At 39.5% G+C, this 12,062-nt stretch overlaps 1 protein-coding gene across 1 annotated transcript; it reads right to left on the reverse strand.

Moving 5' to 3' along the window:
* Nucleotides 1-3,537: 3,537 nt before the first annotated feature.
* Nucleotides 3,538-11,757, reverse strand: LOC133560944 (amphoterin-induced protein 2-like). The gene is made up of 2 exons (XM_061914011.1): nt 11,636-11,757; nt 3,538-7,381 (listed from the first exon to the last, which is right to left on the reverse strand). The coding sequence occupies exon 2, from the start codon at nt 7,330-7,332 to the stop codon at nt 5,899-5,901; it is 1,434 nt and encodes a 477-aa protein (XP_061769995.1). The 5' UTR covers nt 7,333-7,381; nt 11,636-11,757; the 3' UTR covers nt 3,538-5,898.
* Between the last annotated feature and the right edge of the window lie 305 nt (nt 11,758-12,062).

The raw sequence follows: 12,062 nt of genomic DNA on the forward strand, positions 1-12,062 counted from the left end.
GTCGTAATCTTAATTCTACCAAGTTTTGAGAAAATACTTGGCATATTTATATACATACATATATATATATATATATATATATATATATATATATATATATATATATATATATATATATATATATATATATATATATATATTAGAGATGCGCGGTTTGCGGTCTCATCCGCGGAGTCCGCGGATAAACCGCGGATCGGGCGGGTGACATGACGAAAAAATAGATTTTAATTAGATTCGGGCGGGTGGCGGTTGAACCATCCAGAAATATTTGATATACATGATTCTGTGATCGGTATCCTTTGCCATTCAAAGAGCCATTTAAGACCCGTGTCACAAAACGAAAAAGACAATAGGAGACACTAATATTCTCTAGAATGACTGCCGGCAGTCACCCAGATAATAAGTATTAGGGCGTGCTATGAAGTCATTGGTTTTGTCGCCTCCTAAAGCATGTAAGATGTGCTTGTCAGTCCAGCAACATGTTGTGTGAGGCTTCCGCAGACACACGCACATGACTGCAAGGCATACTGGGTGACGCAGAGTACACTAATGGTTGTGATATAAACAATTTTAACACTGTTAGTAATATGCGCCACGCTGTGAAGCCACACCAAACAAGATTGACAAACACATTTCGGGAGAACATCCTCACAGTAACACAACATAAACGCAACACAACAAATACGCAGAATCCTTTGTATCCATGACACATCCTGACTATTTTATACACCCCGCTAGCAGCAAAGGTGAGGTGGGCGGGGTTGGGGGCGCGGGGGTGTAAAATATATTCAGGAATTCTCACGGATACAAAGGATTCTGGGTATTTGTTGTGTTGCGTTTATGTTGTGTTACTGTGAGGATGTTCTCCCGAAATGTGTTTGTCATTCTTGTTTGATGTGGCTTCACAGCGTGGCGCATATTAGTAAGTGTTAAAGTTGTTGATATCACAACCATCGGTGTACTCTGTATCATCCAGTATGCCTTTCAATCTTGTACGTGTGATTGCGGAAGCTGCACACAACATGTTGCCGCACTAAAAATCGGTTTGTACATGTTGTTGAAGGCAATGGCTTCACAGCACGCCCATATTCTTGTCAGCAGGATGAACGCCAATTGGATACTCGCGAGAACGTTAGCGGCTCCAATTGTCTTCATTACTCTGTGAAACAGGTTTTAAATAGCTCTGTGAGTGGTAAAGGTGGCCGAACTCTGATGTATTTCAGCGGGCAGGTGGCGGGCAGTTGCGGTTCTAAAACAATGTTGGTTCGGGTGGACGGCGGGTGGATGACGACTTTGGTGATGCGGTTGCGGATGATATAATTGCCTATCCGCGCATCTCTAATATATATATGTATATATATATGTAAATATATGTATATATATATGTATATATATATATATATATAAACATACACACAAATATGTAGTATATATATAAATGTGTGTATGTATAATTATATATATATATATATATATACTACATGCGTGTATTTGAATTTTAATATATTAAAAAGTATATGTGTATATGTATATATATGTTTACACATATGCGTGTGTGTATATGATCATATATATACTACATGCTTGTATTTTAACTTGAATATATCATGATGATTTATATATATATATATATATATATACACACACACACAAAAGCGCCCTGCGATGAGGTGTCGACTTGTCCAGGGTGTACAGTGCTTTCCGCCCGATTGTAGCTGATATAGGCACCAGCGCCCCCCTGGACCCCAAAGGGAATAAACGGTAGAAAATGGATGAAACGCTGGATACAAGCATGTAGTATACATACAAACCCCTTTTCCGCATGAACTGGGAAATTGTGTTAGATGTAAATATAAACAGAATTCAATGACTTGCAAATTCTTTTCAACCCATATTCAGTTGAATATGCTACAAAGACAAGATATTTGATGTTCAAACTGATAAACTTCATTTTTTTTTTTGCAAATAATAATTAACTTAGAATTCCATTGCTCCAACACGTGCCAAAGTAGTCGGGAAAGGGCATGTTCACCACTGTGTTACATCACCTTTTCTTTTAACAACACTCAATAAACGTTTGAGAACTGAGGAAACTAATTGTTGAAGCTTTGAAAGTGGAATTCTTTAACATTTTATGTAGAGCTTCAGTCGTTCAACAGTCCGGGGTCTCCGCTGTCGTATTTTACACTTCATATTGCGCCACACATTTTTGATGGGAGACAGGTCTGGACTGCAGGTGGTCCAAGAAAGTACCCGCACTCTTTTACTACGAAACCACGCTGATGTAACACGTGGTTTAGCATTGTCTTGCTGAAATAAGCAGGGGCGTCCATGATAATGTTGCTTGGATGACAACATATGTTGCTCCAAAACCTGTATGGACCATTCAGCATTAATGGTGCCTTCACAGATGTGTAAGTCACCCATGCCTTGGGCACTAATACACAGATGCTGGCTTTTGAACTTTCCGCCCAAAACAATCCGGATGGTTCTTTTCCTCTTTGTTTCATAGGACACCACATCCACTGTTTCCAAATATGATTTTGAAAAGTGGACTCGTCAGACAACAGAACACATTTCCACTTTGCATCAGTCCATCTTAGATGAGCTTGGGCCCAGCGAAACCGGCAGCGTTTCTGGGTGTTGTTGATGACTGGATTTCGCTTTGCATAGTAGAGCTTTCACTTGCTCTTACAGATGTAGCGACCAACTGTAGTTACTAACAGTGGTTTTCTGAAGTGTTCCTGAGCCCATGTGGTGATATCCTTTACACACTGATGTCGGTTTTTGATGCAGTACCGCCTGAGGGATCAAAGGTCCGTAATATCATCGCTTACATGCAGCGATTTTTCCAATTCTTTGAACCTTTTGATGATTTTACGGACCGTAGATGGTGAAATCTCTAAATTCCTTGCAATGGCTCTTTGAGAAATGTTCTTCTAAAACTGTTTGACAATTTGCTTACAAATTGGTGACCCTCACACTATTTGCTCACGCAGTTTTGGACAAAGGGGTGTACCTCGCCCCGTCCTTTCTTGTGAAAGACTGAGCATTTTTTGGGACGCTGTTTTTATACCCAATCATGGCACCCACCTGTTCCCAATTAGCCTGCACACCTATGGGATGTTCCAAATAAGTGTTTGATGAGCATTCTTCAATTTTATCAGTATTTATTGCCACCTTTCCCAACTTCTTTATCACGTGTTGCTGGCATCTATAGTTAATGATTATTTGCAACAAAAAAAATGTTTATCAGTTTGAACATCAAATATGTTGTCTTTGTAGCATATTCAACTGAATATGGGTTGAAAATGATTTGCAAATCATTGTATTCCGTTTATATTTACATTTAACACAATTTCCCACCTCATATGGAAACGAAGTTTGTATATGATCAAATACATGTGTGTGTGTATATATATATATATATATATATATATATATATTTTTATATATATATATGATTATCTACATATATAATCATGATATATTCAAATTCAAATAGTATGTATATATATATATATATATATATATATATATATATACACCACATGCATTTGAATACATCATGATTATTTGGTATGATTTGTAAAAAAATAAATATCAATCTGTTAACATGCTAACGTTAGTATGCTAGCTTTTTTTCTTGACGCTAGCATGCTATTATTTAAACACATTTTTCAGGTACACACCTCAGACTGATATATGTGTTCATCTGTATTTTTAGCATGCTAATGTTAGCATGCTAGCTATTTTAGTTAAATAGGAGTTTTTTAGCAGTTTATAATTTGATATTTGGTATGATTTGTAAAAAAAATAAATATCAATCTGTTAACATGCTAACATTAGTATGCTAGCTTTTTTTCTTGACGGTTAGCATGCTATTATTTAAACACATTTTTCAGATCCACACCTCAGGCTTCTATGTGTTCATCTGTATTTTAGCATGCTAATGTTAGCATGCTAGCTATTTCAGTTAAATAGTAGGTTTTTAGCAGTTTATAATTTGATATTTGGTATCATTTGTGAAAATAAATATCAATAACCTGTTAACATACTAACATTAGTATGCTAGCTTTTTTTCTTGACGGTTAGCATGCTATTATTCAAACACATTTTTCAGATACACACCTCAGGCTTATATGTGTTCATCTGTATTTTAGCATGCTAATGTTAGCATGCTAGCTATTTCAGTTAAGTAGTAGGTTTTTAGCAGTTTATAATTTGATATTTGGTATCACTTGTGAAAATAAATATCAATAACCTGTTAACATGCTAACGTTAGTATACAACATTTTTCTCTTAACGTACTTGATGTTAGCATGCTATCATTTTAAACACATTTTTCAGGTACACACCTCAGACTGATATGTGTTCATCTGTATTTTAGCATGCTAATGTTAGCATGCTAGCTATTTTAGTCAAATAGGAGGTTTTTAGCAGTTTATAAATTGATATTTGGTATGATTTGTAAAAAAAATAAATATCAATCCGTTAACATGCTAACGTTAGTCTGCTAGCTTTTTTTCTTGATGTTAGCATGCTATTTTTTAAACACATTTTTCAGATACACACCTCAGACTGATATGTGTTCATCTGTATTTTAGCATGCTAATGTTAGCATGTTAGCTATTTTAGTTAAATAGTAGGTTTATAGCAGTTTATAATTTGATATTTGGTATCATTTTATGAAAAGAAAAATATTAATAACCTGTTAACATGCTAACGTTAGTATGCTGGCTTTTTCTCTTGACGTATTTGACGTTAGCATGCTATTATTTTAAACACATTTTTCGGGCACACACCTCAGGCTCATATATTGTGGTACTTGACATGTGTTCGTCAGTATTTTAGCATGCTATTATTAGCATGCTAGCTATTTCAGTTAAATAGTAGGTTTTTAGCAGTTTATAATTTGGTATTTCTTCTAAGGTTAACTGTAAGCATGCGATTGTTAGCTCATTTTGCCCATATTTTTTTTTTCTCTTGACGCTAACTGCTAGCATATCAGTTTGGTTTTGGCTCGAAATGTCTATTGAAATTGCATTGTTCTAATTCTGTGAAAATAAAAATAAATAACCTGTTAATATGCTAACGTTAGCATGCTAGCTTTTTTTCCTACTAATTTTGTAGGTGTACACCTATGTCATATTTTGGGATTTGACGTTAGCTGTTAGCATGCTATTTCGCCCCTATTCTTTTGTTACTTGGCACTATCTGGCCAGCGTGTTAACAGTTAGCTTATCAGTTCGGCTTTGGCTCTTCAACGTACACACGAAACGTCCATCGAAGTTGCATCTTCTAATTTCGCAAAAATAAATCTTTTTAGGTGAAAACTACCAAACTGGCCCCTGCATGCTTTGATTTGTCAGTCTGTGGCCCTCAGTGGAACAATTTTGGGCACCCGTGTCTTAGATGTTGGCGTGTTAGCATTTAAACTAGCGAGCTAGCGCCAGTCGATCAGCAAATTTATCAAAGTGCGACTATCAGTCACGGTTTGAATCGTTTGAATTAAAAACGACAACACTAACTGTTGAGAGTTTCACCGCAGTTATCGTGAATAGCGTTTATCGCTACACCCCAGATTCCGACGTAATATAAGCGAAATGCAGACTACGTTTTTAGTGATATAGTTTTTTCTGGCGTTACGCCACAAGGATCGTATCGGTGAGGGTCTGTCTCACGGTCCTGCTTCCGTTTTTAAGAATGCCTTCCGTGGTCACAGGACTTGTAACCGGGGATTTCGCACCACCGGTATTGGCGTCCTCCACTTGGGGCTCCAAAAACGCCACTCGTTTCCCGTAGGACCTCCTCTGTCCCGCCTCCACTTCCCTGGGGTCGGAGCAGAGCATCATAGCTCGCCCGCCGCACCCTCTCGATGCACCGCCCCTGTTCCTGTTACGCCACAAGGATTGTGTCTGTGAGGGTCTGTCCCACCGTCCTGCTTCCGTTTTTAAGAATGCCCTCCGTGGTCACAGGACTCAAGGTCGGGGATTTCGCACCACCGGTATTGGCGTCCTCCGCTTGGGGCTCCAAAAACGCCACCCGTTTCCCGTTGGACCTCCTCTGTCCCGCCTCCACTTCTCTGGGGTCGGAGCAGAGCATCATAGCTCGCCCGCCGCACCCTCTCGATGCACCGCCCCTGTTCCCCGTGCACCGACACGGCGTCAGGTACAAGTAAAGCAACACTAGAACGATGCTGACCACGCAGGAAGCCAGGGTGGTGAACGCCGTGTTGAAGTGCTCAGTCCCGCTGCGGGTGACCGAGCCGCCGGAAGCGACGCCGCTCGTGTTTCCAAGAACCACGTCGGGGTCGTAGTCACGCCCGCGAGCCGCTACGCACGCATAGGAGCCAGAATCCTCCATCAGAGCGCCTCGTATCTCCAGGCTTCCGTTAGGGAGGACGGCGAGGCGAGCGTGGGGGTCGTGCGTCGACGAATTGAGCACGGTCGTGGGCGTCACCCAGAACACGACCGCATCCTCCATAGGGAGCGGCGCAAAGCCAGGACACGACACCCACACCCACTTCCCAGGATCCACCTGGTATCTCCTGCCCTTGACCGAGTCGACATCCAGGCTGCAGTTGAACGTTGAGGCTCCGCAAGGGTATTCGTCTCGAAAGTCCACTAGGGGGCGATACCGCGTCCACGTCCAGTACTCCAGCAAAGCCAGCAAAGCGCAGTCGCACACCAGCGGGTTCCCCTGCAAATAGATCTCGCCACGTAGGCTCCGGGAGAGCAGAACGTGGACGTGGACACCGGAGAGCTTGTTGGAGGACAGGTCCAGGAAGGTCCAGTTGAGGTCCATGAGACCTACAGGAATTGACGTCAGTTGATTTCCAGACAGGTAGAGCTTGACAATGCTTGGGAGACCACTGAAGGAATCAGGAGGGATGTAGACAATCTGGTTGCCAAACAGTAGCAGCTCCCTTAGATCTTTGAGTCCGGCAAACATGGATGCGTCGAGAGCTGACAGCTTGTTGGACGACAAGTCCAAGTGGAGGAGACGTGGCGTGCCGGCGAAGGCGTTCGCCTCGATGCCCCCGATCCGATTGCGGCAGAGGATCAGCGTGGCGAGCCGCTCCAATGTCCCGTTCGTCCAACCGGCGGGCAGCGTGGCGAGGTAGTTGTGGCTCAGGTCTAGGTGCGTGGTGTAGCCGGGGAGGTCTGAGGGCGGCGTTGACAGATTGCTAGCACTGCAGCAAATAATATCGCTGGCACACAGGCAGCAAGGCGGGCAAGGCAGCGCCCGGGCCGGGAAGCCAAGACACAGGGAGAGGAGCAATGCAACGGCCGGGGGGTTGCCTCGCAGTCGTGACGCCGTGAGATGCATCCTGGCTCAAACTCTCTGGTTACCGTCTCGCACGTGTCGGCTTTACCAGCTGAGGAAGACAAACATTAAACATGTTTTATTAGTAAATCCAACTCAAGAACTCTGCCTTTGCAAAGATAATACGTGAACAATACTGACTACGATGGAGAGATGGCTACCCGATTGTAGGAATAACTGGTCTGCTCCTGATTGTTATCGCACAATTTTCATCGTCACCACAAACCCGTTCAAGATTAAACAAACATTGTACAGGATTACAGAACAGGAAAATTTAACTCTACACCATAAGTCAAACCTACGTCTTAAAGGAGTGTCCAAATTACAGTCCGGGTGAGGTGTTTCAAATAATTTACTAAGAGTCACCCTATCTCTAAGGGAGAGCTCTGCCATCCGGGGTGAGCTCAAAGTAAAGCAGCTGCTCCTCCACATGGAGAGGAGCCAGATGAGGTGGTTTGGGCATCTGGTCAGGATGCCACCCGAATGCCTGCCTAGGGAGGGACTTAGGGAACGTCCGACCGTTGCTGGAGTCTTTCTCAGCTATTATATACCCATTATATTATTATGATAATATGCAACCTGTGTAATCATATACATATATATATATATATATATATATATATATATATATATATATATATATATATATATATATATATATATATATATATATATACACATACATACATACACTCATATATATATATATATATATATGTATATATATATATATATATATATATATATATATACGCCTGAAATATTTATACATCCATAATATATGAATGTGTGTATATAAAATATATATTTACATACATATATACATACATACATATATACATACACACACACACATATATATACATGCAAACATACATACATACACATTATATATATACCCTTTTTATATACACACACACTTGTATATACATATATACACGTAAATATACAAATAGATATATATATATATACATATATATTTACATACATATATATACATACATATATACATACATATATATATATATATACATATATACATACATATATATACATACATATATACATACATATATAATGTTGATCCTTATGGTGGAACTTAATGAATACTTAGGTCTACTCTACTACTGTATTTTAATGTTATCATGGTGGTAGGTACTTAATGAATACTTAGGTGTACTACACTACTGTACTTAATGTTGTCATTATGGTGGTACTTAATGAATACTTAGGCCTACTACACTACTGTATTTTAATGTTGGTCCTTATGGTGGTACTTATTGAATACTTAGGTCTACTATACTACTGTATTTTAATCTTGTCATTATGGAGGTACTTAATGAAAAATTTGGTCTACTACACTATTGTATTTTAATGTTATCAATATGGTGGTACTTAATGGATACTTAGGTCTACTACACTACTCAGCTGTAATGTTGTAATGTTGTCATTATGATGGTACTTAATGAATACTTAGGTATACTACATTACTGTATTTTAATGTTATCAATATGGTGGTACTTAATGGATACTTAGGTCTACTACACTACTCAGCTGTAATGTTGTAATGTTGTCATTATGATGGTACTTAATGAATACTTAGGTCTACTACACTACTGTATTTTAATGTTGGTCCTTATGGTGGTACTTAATGAATACATAGGTCTACTCTACTACTGTCTTTTAATGTTATCATGGTGGTAGGTACCTAATGAATACTTAAGTGTACTAAACTACTGTATTTTAATGTTGTCATTATGGTGGTACTTAATGAATACTTAGGCCTACTACACTACTGTATTTAATGTTGTCATTATGGTGGTACTTAATGAATACTTAGGCCTACTACACTACTGTATTTTAATGTTGGTCCTTATGGTGGTATTTATTAAATACTTAGATCTACTACACTACTGTATTTTAATGTTGTCAGTATGGTGATACTTAATTAATACTTAGGCCTACTACACTACTGTATTTAATGTTGTGATTATGATAGTACTTAATGAATACTTTTGTCTACTCCACTACTGTATTTTAATGTTGTCATCATGGTGGTAGGTACTTAATGAATACTTAGGTCTACTACACTACTGTATTTTAATGTTGGTCCTTATGCTGTTACTTAATGAATACTTGGGTCTACTATACTGTATTTTAATGTTGTCATCATGGTGGTAGGTACTTAAAGTCCTACTGAAACCCACTACTACCGACCACGCAGTCTGATAGTTTATACATCAATGATGAAATCTTAACATTGCAACACATGCCAATACGGCCTTTTTAGTTTGCTAAATTACAGTTTTAAATTTCCCGGGAGTTTCGTCTTCAAAACGTTGTGTAATGATGACGTGTACACAAGATGTCACAGGTTTTTAGGAAGTATGAGCGCTGCATACACACACAGCTAAAAGTCGTCTGCTTTAACGGCATAATTGTACAGTTTTTTGGAGATCTGTGTTGCTGAAACTTTTGCAATTTGTTCAATTAATATTGGAAAAGTCACAGTAGAAAGATGGAGTTGGGAAGCTTTAGCCTTTAGCCACACAAACACACGGTGATTCCTTGTTTAAAATTCCTGGAGGTGAAACTTTCCTACGGATCAGAGCGCAGTCAGCAGGTTTCGGTGAGAAAATTGTGATTAAAAAGTCAGTTCTTACCGGAAAAAAGCTGAGCTTGTGCCGTCCATAGCTGCCGTCGACTTCCCTGAGACACTGCGCGTCAAGACACCCGTGGACACACCCTTCCGACTATCAGGTACTATTTAACTCACTAAAACATTAGCAACACAATAGAAGGATAAGGGATTTCCCAGAATTAACCTAGTAAATGTGTATAAAAACATCGGAATCCGTCCCAATGCAATCGCGTTTTTTTTTTTTTTTTTCCTAGTCCGTCGCTATCAATATCCTCAAACACGAATCTTTCATCTTCGCTCAAATTAATGGGGAAATTGTTGTTTTCTCGTTCCGAATAGCACTTTTTGTTGGAGGCTCCCATTAAAAACAATGTGAATATGTGAGGAGCCATCAAACATGTGACGGTACAGGCAGGGCTTTTCTCTTAGCACCGAAAGTTGCGAACTTTATCGTGGATGTTCTCTACTAAATCCTTTCAGCAAAAATATGGCAATATCACGAAATGATCAAGTATGACACATAGAATGGACCTGCTATCCCCGTTTGAATAAGAAAATCTCATTTCAGTAGTCCTTTAATTCTGTGTGTTGTATTACAGTTTGGTGGTGTGGAAAATAACGTGAAAATAATATTTTGTGACCGGTTGTGTCAAATATGATACATATTGAAAATCATCTAAGAAATAGATTTTTAGGTTTATGACACTACTGTATTTTAATGATGTCATTATGGTGGTACTTAATGAATACTTTGGTCTACCACACTACTGTATTTTAATGATGTCATCTTGGTGGTACTTAATGAATACTTAGGTCTACTACACTACTGTATTTTAATGTTATCATTATGGTGGTACTTAATGGATACTTAGGTCTACTACACTACTCAGCTGTAATGTTGTAATGTTGTCATTATGATGGTACTTAATGAATACTTAGGTCTACTACACGACTGTATTTAACGTTGTCATTATGGTGGTAGTTAATGAATACTTAGGCCTACTACACTACTGTATTTTAATGTTATCATGGTGGTAGGTACTTAATGAATACTTAGGTGTACTAGACTACTGTATTTAATGTTGTCATTATGACGGTACTTAATGAATACTTAGGTCTACTACACTACTGTATTTTAATGTTGGTCTTTATGGTGGTACTTAATGAATACTTATGTCTACTCTACTACTGTATTTTAATGTTGTCATCATGGTGGTTCTTAATGAATACTTAGGTCTACTACACTACTGTATTTTAATGTTGTCATTGTAGTACTTTCTTTTCATGGCACTACCTCAACGTACTTCATATTTTGAAATGCATAAATAAATACGTCTCAATACGAGATATGTTATCATTAGAAAATACACAACTTTTTTTTTTTTTGCATTTTAGCAGACATATGAGGTATCGGTATTGGATCGTGATCGCCGATACCAGCCTCAATTTGAGCTGGTATCGGATCGAAGAGAAAAAAAATCACCGGTGTCGCACGTATCACTATCGGACAGTGTCCGATACGTGTGGCGATATCGTTGCAAGAAATCGCAAAGGTCGAGTCCTGTCTCTGATAAAGTGTCTTTCCAAGGGTGACATAATCCGTTTGATATTCTTTTTAAAGTTTAAAATCAACAAAGAGCAATCAACACGCGAGAGAGAGCTCACCTTGGCGCCCACGCAGCTGCCGCCGGATCGAACTGTCATCCTCCCGTCACGTCCGCACACTCCCGGTGCGACACGGCGCGCCTCCCGGGCTCTTTCTCGCGGCAAAGCGCGCCATCGTGCAGCCTACAAAAAAAAAAAAAAAAAAAAAAAAAGCAGACCCCCACCCCACGGGCGTGTGCGCGTGCGCAAACGAAGGGCAAAGGCTGCATGTTGGGTGTTCACCTGCAGGTGGAGTCGCGTGACGCGGGTGGGAGGGGACGGAGGAGGAGAGGAAACACGCAGCACGACAGCGTGGGAAAAAAAAAATAAAAAAAAATAAAAAAAGGCTGCAGCTGTGCAATGCCAGGAAACGTCCACAACGTACCCCACCGGGCATCACGCCACTCTTTAGGCCTCATCCGGAAAATAGTTGATATTGCAATATTGA

The sequence above is a fragment of the Nerophis ophidion genome, linkage group LG10 (assembly GCF_033978795.1).
Source record: "Nerophis ophidion isolate RoL-2023_Sa linkage group LG10, RoL_Noph_v1.0, whole genome shotgun sequence".
NCBI lineage: Eukaryota > Metazoa > Chordata > Actinopteri > Syngnathiformes > Syngnathidae > Nerophis > Nerophis ophidion.